The 21,335-nt window shown below is 38.9% G+C and overlaps 1 protein-coding gene and 1 long non-coding RNA gene across 2 annotated transcripts in view; one reads left to right on the forward strand and one right to left on the reverse strand.

Moving 5' to 3' along the window:
• LOC117201503 (uncharacterized) overlaps window positions 1–21,335 on the forward strand; it is a 73,853-nt gene that overhangs the window by 14,099 nt on the left and 38,419 nt on the right. The window lies entirely within an intron of this gene.
• Window positions 8,852–9,967, reverse strand: LOC101287179 (ATP synthase F(0) complex subunit B1, mitochondrial-like). The gene is given in 2 exon segments (XM_033429129.2): window positions 8,852–9,727; window positions 9,729–9,967. Coding segments are annotated over 2 exon segments (771 nt in total). The 5' UTR covers window positions 9,948–9,967; the 3' UTR covers window positions 8,852–9,175.

Here is a 21,335-nt window from a genome sequence, read left to right on the forward strand (position 1 = left end):
AAAGTAGTTAAAGCAGCTCTAGGAAAAATGTGCTACATCATTAATGCTGAAATAAAAAAGAGGCAAACTTTGAAGTTAGGGCATAAGCAGGCATGAAAGAAATTTCCATGGTCTAAAAAAGGTGAGGAGGGGCTTCCCTGGTGGCACAGTGGTTGGGAGTCCGCCTGCCGATGCAGGGGACACGGGTTCTTGCCCTGGTCTGGGAAGAGCCCACATGCCGCGGAGCGGCTGGGCCTGTGAGCCATGGCTGCTGAGCCTGTGCGTCTGGAGCCTGTGCTCCGCAACGGGAGGGGCCACAACAGTGAGAGGCCCGCGTACCACAAAAAAAAAAGAAAAAACAATAAAAAAGGTGAGGAAAGAATAAACAAGCAGGGACTTGCCTGGTGGTCCAGCGGTTAAGACTCCGTGCTTTCTGTGCTTCCACTGCAGGGGATGTGGGTTTGATCCCTGGTCAGGGAACTATCCCACATTCTGCATGGTCTGGCAAAAAAAAACAAAAAACAAAAAAAAACACCAAAATTTATCGAGCAATACCATAAGCAAAATGGTTGGTGGACATTCTCTCATTTAATTTTCATAATATTGCAAGGTAAGGGGATTATTATCTCCTCTTATTAAAAGAAAAATCTCAATGTCAAAGGTCACACTGTAACCCACAGCAAGCTTGGGGTCTAGACCTAGTTCAAATCCAGTTGTCCGTCTCCAGAGCTCCTTGGTCTTTCAAATACATCAGCCTTCTCGCTGCACTGCTCCGCGCCCCACACCAAAGTTTTCAACTAAAGTCTATTAGAGGATTTTTCTTCTTTCTTTGGGGAAAGGTACTTCCATGAAAGCATTTGGTGGTAAATTTTACTACAAAGAAATTGTCTCATAATATTTATTTGCATATTGTTTCCTTTATTAGTTCAGTTGAATTTTTTTTGCATGTGTATTTCTCTGTACAGAGACATTACATGTTTACACAGTATGATGTGATATAAATATTTTGCTCAGTTCCATCACTGTAATGCAAAATCTAACAGCAAAGCGTAGGTCCTGACTAGGCTCCCGCTGCTGCCTTCCTTTACTCAAATGTCATGGTCTTCTTTGAATAAGCAGATTAGCTGCTGATTGCAAGGCAGCCAGATAATGAGGAGAGTGGGAAAGACAGCCAGTACTGTCACTTGGCCCTCATAAAATGTTTGCATCAGAGGGCACTGGGCAGTTGACGGAACAGTAATTAAAGTGCCCTTCTACAGCACCCCATAAAAAGTGCTGGTCTATATAGCCAACTGGACAGTGGCGAAGGAAGTCTAGCTCCCTAAGAATTGTGTAAGCAACTCACCTGCTCAGACAGGAGACAACCCACCTTCCCACAAATACCCCAGAGCACTGGACTCCAGAGTCGGGGAGCCCAAAGGGAAATATCACTGAGCAAGAAGGAACATTGGAACTGCTGGTTCTATAGATCTTTTTAATCTCACCCTTTAAAATGTTAAGTTTCATGTGATAGCTTTATATGTATTTAATACATTAACATTACTGGACATATATAGACTTTATTAGTTAACAGACATATATTGGAAAGGCATGCTTAAAAATTGTTTGCCAACATGGGTGCCAAACCCAAAAAGCTTGGAGACTGTCTGCCCAGAGGAAGGTGAACGTCAGTGGAGGTGGTGGCAGTGAGAGCCCTCCCCCTAAGTTCCTAAGATCCAAAAGGTAAACCAGAATTGCCCAGGTCGTGGTGCCAGAAGCAAGGTACAATGAGACCTCTCCCTGCTTTTCTTCCTATCAATGAGGATGACACCCTATGAGATTGCCTGAGAAGCAAGTGGGTTGGGATGGTCACAGAACAGCCTTCTCATTCCCTGAGCAGCCCAGGTTGTGGCCCCCATGACTCAAAGAGACCAGCCTTCCTCCCAGAGTGATGAGCTCTGCTGGTTAAAGGAGCAAATGGCGAAAGACATTAAAAAGTTCAACATCACTTGTCCTAAAAGAAGTGCACATTAAAACTGTTAAGAATACCTTGTTCTTCAACCATCAGTTGCATAGATTTAAACAAACGAGTAGTTGGCCAGAGTAGAGAAACAGGTGTTCTCTTATATACCAATGGGTGTGTAAATTGGCAAAATCTTTTCTGTAGGCAATTTGAAAACATTGGCTAAGGGCTTAAAAACTATAGATCTACCCACCCATCAATTTCTCCTCTGGGTTATTTTTTTGAAGGAAATAATCACATTTGTATTGTTACATATAATACATACATAAGAGCTTGTTATTCAACCACTTATTCATTCTACACACACTTATTAGTGTCTTTTATAAGGCAGACTCTGTGCTAGATGCTGCAACACAGCAAAGAATAAAATAGACAGGGCTCCAGCTCGCCTGGAGGTTACTGATAATCATTGCTGTGTTATTTATTACAGGGAAGAATCAGAAACTAACAAAACGAGCAATATTAGTGTTTCTTTTTGCAGTTATGAATGACTGTAGCCATTATAAATTGTAGAATTCACTGGAAAATATTCACATGAGGTGGTTGAGTGGGAAAAAAGCAGTTAACAAAACTGTGTTTATAATATAAGCCTCCTCGTGGCCTTGAGGGCTCAGAGAAAGGCCACAGCTCTGCCTAGCATTTGAGAGAGATGTAATTTAGAACAAATAGACTTCTCTTTAGTGAGAAATAAAACTAGACAGAACAAAAAAGCATTGGGAAATATGCCCATCATTTCTTCTTCATGAATGTTTTCTGAGGATGATTCTAGAAGGAACTAGAAATAATAGCACCATTGATAAAAAGATTCTGAGAGGCAGTAAGATACAGCTAAGGAACTACAGCCCAACTGAAAATAAGCACCTCATCCAATAATTTTAAAAAACCTCCAATCAATAAAACGTCCCTAAGAGAAATGGGCTTGCTCATACGTTGCTGATATACAGTGCCTTGTTATAAACTTTTGAGAAGGCAAATAGTGATAGCTATCAAAGTTCTTAATGTCACTACCATAACGTAGCAGTTTCACCTACAGGAGTATACCTATAGGAGTACTTATGCCTGCATTTAAAAATCTGAATAAGGAAATGAAAATTAACCAGAACATGCATAATGGGAGTCCCATAAGGAGAAAAGAGAGAAAAGAGGCAGAAAGACTATTTGGAGAAATAATGGCCAAAAATTTCCCAAACTTGATGGAAAAGATCAATCTGCACATCCTAGAAACTCAGCAAACTCCAGTGGGATCAACTCGAAGAGATCCACACTGAAATACATATAGTCAAGCTGTCTAAAGCCAAAGATGAAGAGAGAATCTTGAAAGTAGCAAGAGAACAATGACACATCATGTGCAAGAGATCCTTGGTGAAATTAATGGCTGACTTCTCATCTGAAATTATGGAGTCCAGCAGTCAGTGGGATAACTTATTTCAAGTGCTGAAACAAAAAAACAGAATTGCACATCCAGCAAAATATCCTTTCAAAATGGAGAAGACATTCAAATAAATATAAGCAAAACCTGAGAGAATCTGTCACTAGTAGATCTGCCCCACAAGAAATAATAAAGGGCTTCAGACTACATGAAAAGACACTAGACAGTAATTGAATCCACATAAAAAGATAAAGATCTCACCTTTGACCATACTGAGTACCAAGAATATGGAGTAAAAGGCCAGACATACCACACATTTAGGGAAGCTCTACCAAGGACTTTCTACTTCTGCCTTCTAGATCAATAGCACGGTATAGGGAGGAACATTTGGTTTTTCTTATTGGTTCTCACTTCTGGGCTTCCCCTATTTTCTCAGGAATGCATCTACTCACAAAAAAAAAAAAAAGAGAGGGATGAAGAACACAAGTAAATACAGCATAGGTGAATATAAATAACAGTATAAATGGGAGTTGTGTGTGTGTGTAACTTTTCCTATATTATTTAAATGACAGCTGCATAAAGCAACAATTATAAAACTATGTTCATGAGCTTATAAAATATAAAGATGTCATTTATATGACCATAATAATACAAAAGAAGATGGAGTGAACAAAGCTATATTGGAACAAAGTTTCTGTATACTATTGAAATTAAGCTGGTATTAATCGAAACTAGATCGTTTCCAGTCAAGATGTTAATTATAATCCCAAGGACAATCACTGAGGAAATAACTGAAAAATATATAGTAAAAGAAATGACAGGGGAATAAAACTGGTACACTAGAAAATATCTAACACAAAAGCAGGCAATAATTGAAGAATAGAGAAATAAAGATATGAACTATATGAAAAACAAATAGTAAACATAGAATAAATGAAACAGAGAATAGAAAAACACAGAAAATCAATGAAGCCAAAAATTGCTCTTCAGAAAGATCAAATTGATCAAAAGATCAAATTGATCAAAAGATCAATTGACAAACTTTTAGTTAGACTGACCAAGAAAAAAAAAAGAGAAGATGCAAATGAAGAAGGGGATATCACCACCAACCTTATAGAAATAAAAAGGATTATAAGGGAATACTATGAATAGCCAACAAACTAGATAACTTAGATGAATTCCTAAGAAGACACAAACTACCTAAACTGACTTAAGAAGAAATAGAAAACCTGAATAAACCTATAACAACTAAAGACTTTGAATTAGTAATTTAAAAATTTCCCACAAAGAAAATCCCAGGCCCAGATTACTTCACTGGTAATTTAAAGAAGAATTAATACCAACCATTCACAAACTCTTTAAAAATGTAGAATAGGAGGGAATACTTCCTCTTCATTCTTTGAGGCCAGAATTACCTTCATACCAAAACCAGACATCTTAAGAAGAGAAAACCACAGATTAATACCCCTCATAAATATAGATGCAAAAATTCTCAATGAAATAAAAGATAAACAATTCCAGAAATGCATAAGAAGAATTACACACTATGACAAAGTGGGATTTATACCAAGAATGCAAAGTTGGTTTAACATCCAAAAATAAATCAACTTAATACACCATATTAATAGAATAAAGGGAAAAAATATGATCCTCTCAATACACACAGAAAAAGCATTTGACAAAATTCAACACCTTTCTGTGATATCAAAAAAAAAAAAAACAACAAACTAGAATAGAAGGGAAACTCTTCACCTAATACAGGGCATTTAAGAAAAAACCACAGGTAACACCATACTTAATGGTCAGAGACAACGCTTTCTCCCTTAGAGCAAAACAAGGATGTCTGCTCTCACTACTTCTGTTCTATATTGTACTGGAGATTCCAGTCAAGACAAGAAAAAGAAAAGGCATTCAGATTGAAAAGAAAAACAAAACTATTTGCAGAAGACATGATCTTGTATATAGAAAATTCTAAAGAATCACACACACACTATTAGAACTAATAAATTCAGCAAGATCGCAGGATACAAAGACATTATACAAAAGACAAATGTATTTCTATACACTATCAATGAACAATCCAAAATGAAATTAAGAAAACTATTGTATTTACAATAGCATCAAAAAGAATAAAATACTTCTGGATAAATTTAACAAAAGAAGTGTAAAATTTGTACACTGAAAACTACAAAATAGTATTTTGTACAAAACTACAAAATAGTATTTTGTACAAAGCTACAAAATAGTATTAGAAAGAAATTTAAAACTTAGGGAATTCCCTGGTGGTTCAGTGGTTAGGACTCCACTCGGTGCTCTCACTGCCGGGGGCCTGGGGAACTAAAATTCCATGAGCCGCAAAGAGCAGCCCAAAAAAGAGAAATTTAGAACTTAAATAAATGGAAAGACATCCAACGTTTGTGGCTCACAAGACAGTATTATTAAAATGGCAATACTTCTCAAATCGATCTACAGATTCAATGCAATACCTATCAAAAATCCAAGCTGGGCTGTTTGGAGAAATTGGCAAGTTGATTCTAAAATTCAAAAGGAAATGGAAGACATCTGTAATAGCTGAAACAATCTTGAAAAAGAACAAAGTTGGAGGACTCACAATCCTCAATATCAAAACTTACTACAAAGCTAGAGTAATCAAGACTTGGTGGTAGTGACACAAAGAGAGTGATATATACCAATGGAATAGAATTGAAATTCCAGAAATGAACACTTATATTTATGGTAAACAGACTGTTGGCAAGAGTGCCAAGATAACTGGATGGGTGAATTAATAGTCTTTTCAACAAATGGTGCCAGAACAACTGGATATCCACATGCAAAAGAATGAAGTTGGATCTTTATCTTACAGCATACACAAAGATTAGCTCAAAATAGATCATAGACCAAAATGTAAGAGCTAAAACTATAAAAATTTTAGAAGAAAACTTAGGAATAAATCTTTGTAAACTTGGGTTAGGCAATGCCTTTTTAGATACAGCGTCAAAAGCGCAAGTAACAAAAGAAAAAACAGAAAATTGGAATTTTTCAAAATTAAAAAGGTTTGTGCTTCAAATGACACCACCAAGAAGTAAACAGGCAATCCATAGGAGAAAATATTTGCAAATCATTTGTGGTAAGAAAATTGTATTCAAAATATATCAAGAGCACTTACAATTTAACAATGAAAAAGATAACCCAATTAAAAAATGTGCCAAGGATTTAAATAGATATTTGTCCAAAGATATACAAATGGCCAATAAGCACAAGAAACTATGCTCAGTATAATTGATCATTAGGGAATTGCAAATCAAAACCATAATATGATGCCATTTCATATCCACTAGGATAGCTATAATAAAAATACAGACAATGACAAGAGTTGGAGAGGATGTGGAGAAACTGGGATCCTCATAAGTTGCTGAGGAATGTAAAATGGTGCAGCCACTTTGGAAGACAGTTTGGTCGTTCCTCAAAATATTAAATATAGAGTTTCTGTATGACTCATTCCACTCCTAGGTATATACCCAAGAGAAATGAAAACATATATCTACACAAAACTTGTACACAAATATTTATAATAGCATTATCGACGACAGCCAAAAGGTGGAAACAACTCAGATGTCCATCAACTGATGAATAGATAAAGAAAATGTGGTATATCTGTACAATGGAATATTATTCAACCATAAAAAAGAATGAAATACTGACACATGTTGCAACATGGATGAGCCTTGAAAACATGCTTGGTGAAAGAAGCCAGCCCCCAAAGACAGTAAGAATGTATGTATATGTGACTGCATGTGTTGTATGGTACCATTTACAGTTGACCCTTGAACAACAGGGGTTTAAACTGTGTGGGTCCACTTATACATGGATTTTTTTCAATAAATTCGTACTACAGTAATACACAATTTGCAATTGATTGAATCCAGGGTTGCGGAAACTTAGATATAGGGAGGGTTGGCTGCAAAGTTATACACGGATTTTCTACTGCAAGGAACGTAGGTGTCCCCAATCCCTACATTGTTCAAGAGTCAACTGTATATGAAATGACCAAAGCAGGCAAATGTATAGAGACAGAAAATAGAATAGTGGCTTCTTAGAGCTGGGGAGGGTGGGGAATTGGGAGTTATTGCTAATGGGTTTGGGCTTTCTTTGGGTGATGATGAAAATATTCTAAAGTTAGGTTGTAGTAATGACTGCACAATTCTTTGAACATACTAAAAACTACTGAGTTGTACACTTTAGTGGGTAAATTTTATAGTATGTGAATTATATCTCAAGAAAGCTGTTTTTAAAAAGTGAGTTCACCTTTAAAGCTAATAATTAAGCAAATTAATGTATTAGTGTAATTTTAGGACAATGTGATCATTTCCTTATGAATTTTATGGATGTTGTAGGAACTAGGCTTCAAAGTTTTTCATTGTAAAAAGAATTACTGAAGTTTTTATTCTATTTCTTCATTGAGGAGTTATCTCTACTTCTTCATTTTACCTTAAGGAGCAATACTAATTATTAAAATCTTGATCCTTCCAGTTTTCCCTCCTCCCTAAGAAACCACAATAATAGGTAGCTAAATTATTAAGACAATAATAACCAGAAAAATATCTGCTAAAGCAATAGGTTTCAGACATTTTTTACTATAGCTCACATTGAGAAATATTTTATCTTGCCTCCTAGTACATGCCAGTATATAAGTAACTTAAATAGAATTTTCATGAATCAGTATTTACCGACTACCATGTATAACACCCTCTAATAGTTTTTCCTATTCTATTTTATTTCATTTTTGGAAATGCTGGTTGTGACTCAGTAAATTGATTTTTATGAACCACTAATGGGCCCCCAAAAGTGGGTCTGAATCATAATTAGTCCACTTGCTATCAGAAAGTGTGGATTCAGCTCTTTGTTTTAGGAAAAAACAAAATTTTGGAAAAAAATTATCAAAAATAAGTGTATATATGTTCATTAATGTTTTTATGGAAAACAATCTGATGGTACAGTAGGCTGGCCAGGCAAATTAAATGGTCTAGGAATACAGATAGATCATAAGAAAATGTATCTGAACAGAGGCAGGAATAGGGCTCCATGTGGATGCTTGTTTATTGAGATAGATGAGAAGGGTGAAGAAGGTTAAAAAAAAAAAGAAGCAGCAGCACACTGTGGGGACTTACCTGGCAGTTCAGTGGTTAAGACTCCACGCTTCCACTGCAGGGGGCGCAGGTTCCATGCCTGGTCGGGGAACTAAGATCCTGCAAGCCACAGCCAAAAACAAAAAAGAAGCACACTGAGAAGAGATTAGAGTAACTCCAAGAAAAGCCATATAGCTGTATGCCAAATTTCTGATTACCTTATCACCTTCCTCTTAGTCAGTCAAGCTTTACATGCTGATTTTCTAATGCAATAATTCAGTCACACTGGATTAGCCTGAAGTTTGATTTGGAGGGCTGACAACCCAATCTTGGTTTTTTTGTTTTATTTTGTTTTGTTTTTGTTTCAGCTGTCACTTTATTTGCAAGATGGTTGAATTAATTCAAATTTAAACTATAACTTGATAATTTTTAGTCAGGTACCAAATTTTATTCAAAGCGAACTGCTTATTCAAAAGTGATCATGGAACAACTCAAAATGCAGAGCAAGAAGGATGAGAGAAACATCTTACTGGCCCATAGATTGTTTTAATTCTCTCATTATATGAAACTCAAACTTTTCATTTTTAGGAAAGGGAAGCTAACTTCAGTAGAGAGCAATATAGAAAGACTTTGTCACATAGACTAATTTCCATTTAGTCAGTCAACTGTTTCTAGCTGTCTCAATTGGGACAGATGCATTTACAGAACTGGCTGTGCTTGAGCCTTCTTTGCAAGCAGCTTTAGGTCTGCAATGCACTTGGCAATTGTCTCCTTCTCCTGCTACACAGAGATGCTCTGTACCACATTCTTCTCCACCCAGTTTATCATGTGCCCTTGTTCCTTTAGACGCATCATATTCTGCACAGAGATGTGGTAGTCCAGGCGATTCTTTACCTCCTTGTATGCACTATGCAGCCGTTCCCAGTAAGTAACCTCCAAGGCCATGGCAATGTTATTCCTCTGGACATCAAAAAGGTAATGGCACTTTTGAACCAGTGCCTGCTGTGACTTCTCCAGATCAACTGCATCCTGGATTTGTTTGATGGAAGCCTGTTTCACTTCTTCGAGTTGGGCAGTTTTTTGCTCATTGAGTTTATCAGCAAATTCCCCAATAGAGGCAGCATATATTTTAATTACATAGACAAGAACCCCTATTGTTGATATGGCAGAGAAGGTCTCTGCAGTTATCACATATATTTCTTTGGAGAGTAAATATAAGATAAGCCCAGTTCCGAGCACGTAGGGTCCTGTTAACACCAGTTTTAGGATAAAGGAACTGGAAAAATTCCTCAGGGATCAGCCCCAAACAAACTTTTCCTCCATATTCAGGAAGAGGTGGTACAGGGGCAAGACTTGGCTGCCCTTTGTGAAAGATCCTTGTTGCCTGCAATACCCCTGGACCAAGGAGGGCTGCATTCTTCAGAGAGGGGGCAGCTGCGGTGGCGGCAGAAAGCACCACCCGGGACAGCATTGTCAGGTAGCGTCCACACAACAGTCCACACTGGGTCTTCACGCCCCAGTGACCGCGACAGGAGATTCTGTGAGGGGCAGAAACAAGGTGGTCCCAATCTCGTTTTGATGATATTTTGGACTTGAAGCCAGTAGAGATCTCTCTTTTGTATAACTTAGCTCAGCCTTGAAAAATTATACCAGCAATAATAGCATCATCATTTTACAATGAAAGTCGAATTGGAATGTGAATAAAAGTGCCACTGGCCAAGGGCCCCTATGCACTAATTATGTCTTATTTGAAAATCTGACCCAAGTATCTGACAATCAAAGAGGATATCTTTCATCTTGCCATTATTTTTCAGTTATGCCATCTGGCTCATATAACCAGAAGAAAACTTGGCACCTATATCCAATGAGAATGACTGTCGGTTCTCAAAACATCTTATTTTCTCTTCCTGAGAATAAGTGACAACTGATCTCAATGTATAAGTACTTATGTAAAACAAGGGACTTGGGGTAAGGGGATTTTTTTTTAAGAAAATAGGGTTGTTGGGGCTTCCCTGGTGGCGCAGTGGTTGAGAGTCCGCCTGCCGATGCAGGGGACGCGGGTTCGTGCCCCGGTCCGGGAGGATCCCACATGCCGTGGAGCGGCTGGGCCCTTGAGCCATGGCCGCTGAGCCTGCGCATCTGGAGCCTGTGCTCCGCAACAGGAGAGGCCACAACAGTGAGAGGTCCGCGTACCGCCAAAAAAAAAAAAAAAATAGAAAATAGGGTTGGAAGAGCATTTTGGTGTCAACAGTAACTATGTTCTAGCAGTATAACCTAATTTATATTTCTTTGTGTTTGTCTCTGAATTTTCAGTTCGGTTTAACAAACACTTTTTGAGCACCTGCTATATGAGATGGAATGAGCCAAGCACTAAATGAATATACCAAGTTGTATTAGTCAGCGAAATGGCTCTAGCTCTGTAAGAAAGAAAACATTGGATTTCAGTGGCTTAATCCCATGGAAGTTAATTTTACCCTCGCTTAATAACTCAGTGATGCTGCTTTAGGTCAGCAGGCAACTTTCTTCCACCTGATGATCCAGGGATTTGGGTTTCACCTATCTTGAGTTCCTGGTATGCTCTAGGGTAACAAAATCTTTGGCTTCAAGCTGCCTAAGAGGAGGAAGAGTGAAGAAGGCAGGCACACTTCTTTTTTTTTAAATTCTTTTCTAAAAATTCTTTTCCATAATGGTTTATCGTAGGATACTGAATACATTTCTCTGTGCTATACAGTAGGACCTTGTTGGTATCCATTGTATATATGTAAAAGCTTACACCTCTTAACCCCAACCTCCCACTCCATCCCTCCCCCAACCCCTCCCCGTTGGCAACCAGCAGTCTGTTCTCTGTGTCCGTGATTCTGTTTCTGTTTCATAGATAGGTTCATTTGTGTCATATTTTAGATTCCACATATAAGTGATATCATATAGTATTTGTCTTTCTCTTTCTGACTTACTTCACTTAGTATGATAATCTCTAGTTGCATGCATGTTGCTGCAAATGGCATTATTTTGTTCTTTTTTATGGCTATTCCATTGTGTGTATATATATATGTACCACATCTTCTTTATCCATTCATCTGTCGATGGATGTTTAGGTTGTTTCTTTGTCTTGACTGTTGTGAATAGTGCTGCTGTGAACATAAGGGTGCATGCATCTTTTTGAATTATACCTCTATTTTTAGTTTTCTGAGGAACCTCCATACTGTTTTCCATAGTGGCTGCACCAACTTACATTCCCACCAACAGTGTAGGGAGATTCGCTTTTCCCCACGCCCTCTCCAGCATTTGTCATCTGTAGACTTTTTTGATGATGGCCATTCTGACCAGTGTGAGGTGGTACCTCACTGTAGCTTTGATTTGCATTTCTCTGATAGTTAGCGACGTTAAGCATCTTTTCACGCAGGCACACTTAAAACTCCCAGCCCAGAAGTGACACCTGTCACTTCCACTTACATTCAACCAGTAAGAACAAGTCATTCAGGCACCCCTGGCTGTACAATACTGACCACTGTAGTTCCTGGTTGGGTAGCCACTTTCCTGCAACAAGTTTACACTCAAGAAGGAAGGGAACAAGTTAAAGGTCTCCGTCATTCAGATTGTGTAAGATGTAGCTTCTTCTACCTTCAAAGAACCTTCCTCGGAGTAGAGAAAAAGGTCAACAAGGGAAATATCGTGGAGGTGATGTTTGAGAAGATGATTCTTGATTGACAGACAGAACTGCCAGATAGCGTTGGTAAGAGGGGCATTCTAGGTGGAGCGACTGACACTAAGAAAGCATGGAGGTGGGGAGAGAATGTTGAGTAACTAGTTTTCCTGGAACAAAGCTTAGCAAAGGAGAGAGATAAGCTTAAAATGTTGGTTAGGTCAACGTTATGTCAGGCCTTGAATGTTGGGAGAAAGAGTTTGAATTCTGTGCTTCCATTATCATGATTATCATGCATTTTTAACACAAGGGCCCCAGAACAATGATAGCATTAATCCCTGATGAATAACAGTCACAGTCCAGACAATACATTCAGTATGAAGGGATTTCGTTTTTTCAGATGGTAACACTAATGACAGCATTGTATTGCATTCACAGGCTATAATAGATTCCAACATTTTGCATTTGTTTCCACGTGTCTTGGTGTTTACGAAATACAATCCAAACATTTCCACTTCACTCTTACTCCTTCTCCCAGGCTTATCTTACATAGTTATCTAGCGATGCCAGGGTAGCCTTACACACTGATAGCACACACTGGCCGTGCCTCCCCACAGGTATGGCAGAGGACCTTCCCAGGGCTGTGAACGCTGAATGCCGACACCAAACACTGCACGTTCCAAAAATGTGGCTGCCCCTCCCCTCCCACCAATGGCTCAGTTACAATATTAAGGTCAACAGTGGTGTGTAATTTATACTGAACATTTAATGGGCATAAATGTTTGTTTTTAAAAATTCAGGTGCAAAGAGACGGGAGGGGCACGTACAACAGCATTGGGGAGCCTTAGGAAAGTAGTAACTGGACTAGAAATTAAACGTTTTCTGAAAGCATTTAGGTTTCTGACTCTAGCGTTCCGTGAATTGTGACTCTGATGTACAGCCCTCCAAATCAACAGTGGCTTCAAAATATACCCAAGTTGAACATTTTAAAAATTCTGATTGCAGGTTGGATCTGACTGTCTGCATTGTGCTGCGTATATCAGTGTATTTGTTGTCTTCCCTCTTTGAAATAGGGTAGGAAGGAAAGAGACGAATTAACAAATAGGTTACAGAGAGATGCTGCCTTCGTCTCTCCCACGGAAGTCTTATTTGAGGCTGTTTGACCTGCCTTACCAGATACTTTCTGGTTCTTTCAATTCCATTTAATATAATGCAGTTTTGCAAACAGGTTTTAAGCCACCGTTACCTTGGTTTAAAATAGTCTAAATAAGTAAGATATAAACTAGAGTTTAGTTGTATAGAGCTCTTAATATTATGTACTTAATCTTTTTTGCTTCATAAAATGAGACAGTTATAAGCAATTGTTTTCACAACCATCAATATTTTTAAAATTCACATTCATAACCATTTTCCCCCACTATAAAATTAGCCACAAAATTTAAAAGATAATATTAGAAGTTGGTGAGGATACTGTGAGATGAACATTTTCATTCACTGATGCTGTTAATTTAAATAAGAACAAACTTTCTGGAAAGTAATTTGGCACAAATGTATCAAGGGCTGAAAATGTCTGTTCCATTTGTCTCTATTATATACACATTCATAAACAGCAAAAAGACACTCTCCCCTCAAATAAAACAAAACCCAGAAAACCCAAAGTGTTAATGGTGGTTATCTCTTGGTGATAGGATAGTAGGTAGTTTTACTTTGGAATTATATATATTTTTTAAATGTCTCCCCAGTGAAAAAATATTATTATTATTATTTATTTATTTATTTATTTATTTTGCGGTACGCGGGCCTCTCAGTGTTGTGGCCTCTCCCGTTGCGGAGCACAGGCTCCGGACGCGCAGGCCCAGCGGCCATGGCCCATGGGCCCAGCCGCTGCGCAGCATGTGGGATCCTCCCGGACCGGGGCACGAACCCGTGTCCCCTGCATCGGCAGGCAGACTCTCAACCACTGCGCCACCAGGGAAGCCCCAGAAATATTATTTTTATGATTATGGTAAAAAATCCTTTCCATCATTTAACAATATTTATAAAGAATTTTAATAAAATCAGAAGCTATTCATAATATTCAGTGAGAATACCATATTTTATAAAGAATATAATATCAACTAATGCTATATGTACGTGTGCATATATGTACAAATATATAACCATTCGCCAAATAAATACATCTGTTTTCTAAGGCCTAAAATGAGATACAAATGAACTAAGTCTAAAACCATGTTTATTAATCTGTTAGGATTGTTGGGATATGAATCATGGATTATTTTTTATTAATTTTATTAATTTTCTGAGCTTGTATTGCTTTCATATTCAGAAAAAAATACTTAAAAATCAAATAGAAAAACTTTACAGAGAATGATTATATCACTCTATTCACTGTATGGTTTATAAATCACGTCAAGTTGTCAGCTTCCTCATTTGTAAATTAAGGAGATTAGACTCGGTGTTTTCTAAGATATCTGCAGGGCCTAAAAGACTCAGTCTATGAAGTATACAGCCCCAATACCTAATATGAAAGCAATGGACCGCGTCTATTGTAAATCTGAAAGGACTCCGACCTTGGGTGTCATGATATAATAATCAGAGCACAGCCTTAGCATTAAAGAAACTTGATTACAATCCTGGTTGGGTCTCATTTTCCTCACTTGAAAAGTGGGGATAATAACAAAGTCCCCAAAGGGTTAAAAAGGGGTTGAAATGTGTGAAATGTGGTAACAAATCTGAAGGCCTTCGCATGTTGGCTAGCATGGAGTAGGTGCTTCCTAGATGATAGTTTTCTCAATAATCCGAGACCTGATCAGTATATTTGCCAGATGGCACGGGACTGCCGTGTGCAGTCCCTGGATCTAAACTCCCATTTTGAACCCTGCAGCTGGAAGTGGAGGGTGACCTTTGTGAGGACTAAGCCATTTCAGCTTGGGGAAGTTGAGACGGGGGTGCGGGTGGGACCTGAGTGCACAGCCCGGGTGACCAGGTCTTCGGGGTTCTCTAGTCCTGGGCGAGGAAAACTGGGCAGCACAGGGCACAGAGGCAAAGCCTGGCCCTGTGTTTCCCTTTGCTCCTGCTTGCTCACCTGCCCACCAGTCTTTCTTCCTCCTCCCCTCCCTTTCTTCAGAAAAAATGTAACATTATAGATTCCGTGGCAGTCTCCCTGCTTGGCACCAGAGCTTGAATATTAAGTAAGATTGGTGCTGACCTTAAAGGAGCTTATCATCTCATCTGGGAGCAGAAAATAATAAAAAAATTGCCAGCCCACATGATCAGCCCTGAACACAGGGTAGACTGATGGTGACAACAGAAGCGGGCTGGTTTCTAGCAGGCCTTGCCTGAGGCCTCTGAGCTCCACTTCAGCCTGAGCAGCACCTAGGGTTTCAACATGGCACCAAAATTCAAGCAGCCTTCTAATTGGTCTTATACATTCCGTGATAGACCATGATAACAAAATCTATCTTTGTGGCAGGAAAGAATTTCAGAAATTCTTTGACAGAATTTACATTGCAGAGACATTTTTTGGAAATGCTATGTGGACTATTATTCTGTCACAATGGTCCATATCAATGACATTTTAAAAAGTATGCTCATGGGCTTCCCTGGTGGCGCAGTGGTTGAGAGTCCGCCTGCCGATGCAGGGGACGCGGGTTCTTGCCCCGGTCCGGGAAGATCCCACATGTCATGGAGCAGCTAGGCCCGTGAGCCATGGCCGCTGAGCCTGCGCGTCCGGAGCCTGTGCTCCGCAACGGGAGAGGTCACAACAGTGAGAGGCCCGCGTACCGCAAAAAAAAAAAAAAAAAAAAAAAAAAAGTATGCTCACCTGTTAACTAGATTGGTTTCCATTTCTGGATATATTCCAGAATGCCTCAGATAAAATTCCTGTGTATAATTACTGCTGACCTTATCAAGTATGATAGGTTTAGTCACTCCATGGGAAGTGCAAAGAGAAAATACAACAGACATCAACAAAAAGCCTTTGCTATGAAGAGTATTCACTGCTTTTAGTATCTGTTTAGTAGTGGAAATGTTTTATTAGATCCACCATAAAAATTTGGAAGGGATAGTAGGTGGGCTACAGGACATGGTGAGAGAAGACTTCTCAAAGGTAATTCCCCCTAGGTAATTTTTCTTTCTGACAGAAGTAGATTTTGCTCCAGCGGTCAAAATGCGTTTGGGGTAGAGAGGGGGGCACCCCATCAGGAACTACACGTGGAGATATCAATAGCCTGGCTCCTCCAGTAAAGAACTTCTAGGAACCAAGCTTGCCAATGAGAAGTGTGTGAGGTAAGGAGAGGACGGAAATGAGGCTTACGACCAGGTCAGGAAGGGTGTAGACCATGCTTAAGAATTAGGAACAGCAACTTGACAACAGAAAAACAAAACAAACAAAAAAAGCAGATTAAAAACAAAGGACTTGACATTTCTCCAAAAAAAGATGTACAAATGGCCAACAAACATGAAAAGATGCTCAATTTCACTAATCACCAGGGGATGGCCACTGTAAAATAATAATAATAATACAATAGTCTCTGCCAGCATCACTACTCTTACACTTTGGGGCCATTATTAAGTAAAATAAAGGTTACTTGAGCACAGACACTGAGATATCATGACAGATGAGCTGATAACCAAGACGGCTGCTAAGTGACGAAGGGGTGGATTCGCTGGACAAAGGGAGGATACACATCCTGTGTGGGTTGGAGTGTGATGGCTTGAGATTTCATCACGCTACTCAGAATGGCCCGCAATCTAAAACTTATGAATTGTTTATTTCTAGAATTTTTCCATGTAATATTTTTGGACCGCAGCTAACTGAAACCACAGAAAGTGAAACCACAGATAAGGGGTGGGGGGAACTAATGCAATAAGTATCAGCGAAGATGTGGAAAAATTAGAACCCTTGTGCACTGTTGGGAATGTGAAATAGTATAGCCACTATGGAAGACAGTATGGAAGTTTCTCAAAAATAGAATCATCATGTGATCCAGTAATCCCACTTCTTGGTATTTATCCAAAAGAACAGAAAGCAGGATCTCGAAGAGGTATTTGTACACTTTTGCTCAAAGCAGCATTATTCACAATAGCCAAGAGATGGCAGCAACCCAAATGCCCATCAATGGATGAATGGAGGAACAAAATGTGGTGATATATACATGCAGTGGAATATTATTCAGTCTTAAAAAGGAAGTCCTGTCACCTGCTACAGCATGGATGAACCTTGAGGACATTATGCTAAGTGAAATAAGCCCGTCACAAGAGGACAAATGCTGCATGATTCCACTTACATGAGGTATCTAAAGTTGCTAACTCATAGACACAAAGTAGAAGAGTGATTATCAAGGACTGGGGGCAGGGGAAATGGGGAGTTGTTCAATGGGTATAGGGTTTCAGTTCTGCAAGATGAAAAACTTCAAGAGATCCATTGCACAACAATGTGCTTATAGTTAATTAACACTCCAGTTGTAAATTTTGTGTTATTTTTATTTAATTAATAAAACTTTATTATAAAGGAATATCACACGAAGTGTGGTGTAATAAAAAAAAAACCTGGAAATTTTCCCAAAAGACTGGTAAATGTGAGTTCAGACATGTGATTAAAAGCTGCATTTGAAAATTCATAAAACTCTTCCTGACTAATTTCAAATGACTTATTGACACATCCAAGGCAAACAATAACTACGATTTGCCACTTTTAAACCACAATAAAAAAAAAAAAAGAAAAGAAAGAACTGGGAAGTCTCTTGAAGGCAATGGGCCATTCCCTGAAGCATTTTAAAGCTGGGGGGGACAAGCCACACTTGCATTTGTCATAGCAACCTCTTGGGAATGTGTTTGATGCATTGGTCATGGAACGGGCTGGAGCCTGGAGAGACCAGCTGCGGGCCTGCCATGTTCCAGATATGGGTTAATGATAGTGTGACCAGCTCAGAGAGAAACAGGAAGGAGATGTGACAGCACGCAGGAATGCAGGTGTGGCTGGGAACCGCTATTGTCGTTCCTGAGGTGTGTAACCTTCAACGCTGTTCACCTGGGCACTGTTCACTGTTCACTGTTCACACTGTTAACCTGTGTTGTTAATATTGCCTGGAGAGATCATTTGATTCAAGAGGGCTCGCTGTCAGAAATCACATTAACTTCTTGTGATTGTTGTTCTGCGTGACTGGGACAAGGGTCCTTAGTGTGTGTGTCTTTTTTTTTTCTTCTTTTTCCTTTCTTTTTTTTTAACAGTAACATTAATTGATTCACTTGAATACTGTCATTCATATTCAAAGTTGCAATTTTCCTAAAGCCAATTAGAGAGAGCCCTGATTCAGGCAGTAATCTCTAGAAATTCAGCAACTTTCCATTGATCTTTCTGTTATCTCCATTCTATGGAATTTCCCAGCAATGATATCATTCTCCAGAAATGTATCCTAAGTGAAACCTTTTTGAATCTCCACATTTGAGAAAAACCGTTTCAGTGAATGCAATGGTTCCTTTGTGCAAATACATGTGACTTCTGGAGAGAAGTGTGTCACACACAACAAGCAGGTGAGAAGGACAACGTCACCTTGCAATTCAGGTACTGGGGGTCAGATAGGGTACTTTCAAGTAAGGGACTCTGTCAGGCATACCACGCTCTTGGCATAATTCAAATTTTGACTCAAAGTAACATAGTTCTCCATATCACTGGCTTTTGGGATTACTTGTGGACATCACTGAATGCCAGAGGCCAAGAATAATTTCTTCTAAATTAATCATGAACGACCTTTGGTAAAATAATGCTGCTTGTTAAAATCATCTTTAATATTACAAGTTACAAATCATCAAATCTCTTGTGTTTGTCCTTTGATATTTCATTTACCATTTCCAAGCTTGGATAAGTTATAATTCCTCTAAAGATATCATAACTGTTCGTTTCTGTTTTCTGCTACTTTGGTATGACTTGATTTATATGTTTAATTGTTAAATCTATCTAAAGACTTTTCTGTATAATGTAAATTAAATTATTTTTCAATATTGCTAGCATCAAGAAATAAATCCAGAAGGGGTTTTACTTTTCCATAAAGCAGACGATTTGCATGTTTTGTAAAGTGCTTAGCACAGTGTAAATGTGAGGTAATCTAAGCCAGAGGAAACAATTTTTTTCACTCCACCTCTCCCCTGGAAAATATTTGAAGTGCAGTAGTCACATATCTAATTTTCTTTGAAGGTACTTTTGGAGAGAATCCAGGAAAAACACCCTTTGTGTAACAGCTGAATGTTTCATCTGAAAACTTGGTCCACTTAAAAACAAATTAACTACCAAGCATGTTTAAGTGTCTATGTTAGTTACTGTGGTACAAATTATATTCAATAGAAGTTTCCTGCTGAGAAAAACCATGAAGTACATAAGATGAATGACTTCACTGGGATTATTCTCTTCAGGAGCTAGAAAATAACTACTTAGAAAGATTATACATGAGGGTAATTGCTGTTGAATGGAGAAAAACTGAGGAAAATAATTATAAGAGTGAGAAGATATTTCCTAACCATCTGCCATTTAAAAATAAGAAACAAAAAAGAAGACATAGTATGTTTTTCAGAAAGACTTGGAATTGATGCCAAAAGGCGATACACTAGTGGGATACACACAAAAGAACTTTCCACGAAGGAATCTGAGATTACTATGTGTAAAAGGTCTTTGCAGAGCCATCACTATAACATTCAGTCACCTTTATTTGACATCTTTCCATAGCTGAGGTGGAAGAACACACCCAACTGAGATGTCAGTCATTGGAAGCAGGAGGTCCGAGTAGAAAGATATTTCCTCCCACCAGGGGGGAAAAAAACAGGTGGCCATGGAGAAAAGCAATCTTTTAGTCTCCTGTTCAGTGCATTGAAGAAATATTAGTAAGCTAATAAAGGCCTAAGTTTCTGAGCATGTATGTAGACTTTATTCAGATAGCATCTCATTGATGTTCTCTTCTGTTGGAGCCGCCATATTAGCCCCTGCAACATGCCTGTCAGAGTTCTCCAGCCCTGCCTCGGAGGAGCTCATGATCTGGATGCAGAGGAAGGAGCAGCCCCGTGAATTATTCAGTGTGACTGGTTTGCTGTTGTTCAACAATGTAGGAGTTAATAACCAGACAAGACAACAGTACAAGAGATGTGAGGCAGTATGTGATTAAGGGCGCAGCTGGAAGTTATCTCCCTCTCCTCTAAACTTCCAGAGCACTTTATCTGTGCCTCTTATGGCATCTCCTCTTTTGTCTCTGATGTTACTGTTGTTCCTCAGTTATCCCCCTACTCCAGAGAGGACAACTGGTGGGCAAGCTCCGGGGCTGATTCTTCTTTGATCCCCAGCGCAGAGCCTAGCCTAGGCCTGCCTAGCATTGCTGCAGGCAAACATTTGTTATCTGAATAAAAGGAGAGACACAGACAATAAGTTTGGGTGTAAAAGGGAGGGAGGGGCATGGGTTTGTGTGAAGATTCTCACGCTGGACAAAAATAGGTTTAAAACAAATGTCTGAAGCGGACATTGTTTTCACCTGTGTAGCACCCAGTCATCTTTTTTTGTAGTAAGGACTACATGATTTTCTTTTGGGGAGCTACGACTCCCCTCTTGCATGTCCCCTTGGCCTAGACAGTCACACTCTCATGGAGACAGAACTCAGGCAGAACAAGGACAAAAATTGCCAGTGATTCATCCCAGTGGATTCATCCCAGTGGTAGCCTGACTGGGATAATGGAGATTATCCATTTGGTTGGCCATCCTTTGGCAGATTAAAGATGGCTACCCATTCTTGGTCACGCCTCCCTTCAAATTAGGAATTTGGGAGTAACACATACACACTACTATAGACAAAATAGATAAACAACAAGAACCTACTGTACAGCACAGGGAACTATACCCAATATTTTGTAATAACCTAAATGGGGAAAGAACCTGAAAAAGAATATATGTGTGAACTTGAAAAAGAATGTACCGAATCACCTTGCTGTACATCTGAAACTAACACAATGTTGTAAATCAACTATACTTCAATTTTAAATTAATTAATTAATTTAAAAAAGAAGTGGAGCCTATGACCCTTCCTTTCAGTCTGGGTAGGTTCTGCAACTGCCTTGATCAATAGAATAAAGGAGGGTGACTGTGCCAGTTTCAGTGCACAGCTCTTCATAGACTGGCCTCTTCCACTTCTTGTCTCTTGGAGCCCTGAGACACAATTTAAGTCAACTACCCTGAGGCCA

This window comes from Orcinus orca, chromosome 7 (genome assembly GCF_937001465.1).
Source record: "Orcinus orca chromosome 7, mOrcOrc1.1, whole genome shotgun sequence".
In the NCBI taxonomy this organism is placed as follows: domain Eukaryota; kingdom Metazoa; phylum Chordata; class Mammalia; order Artiodactyla; family Delphinidae; genus Orcinus; species Orcinus orca.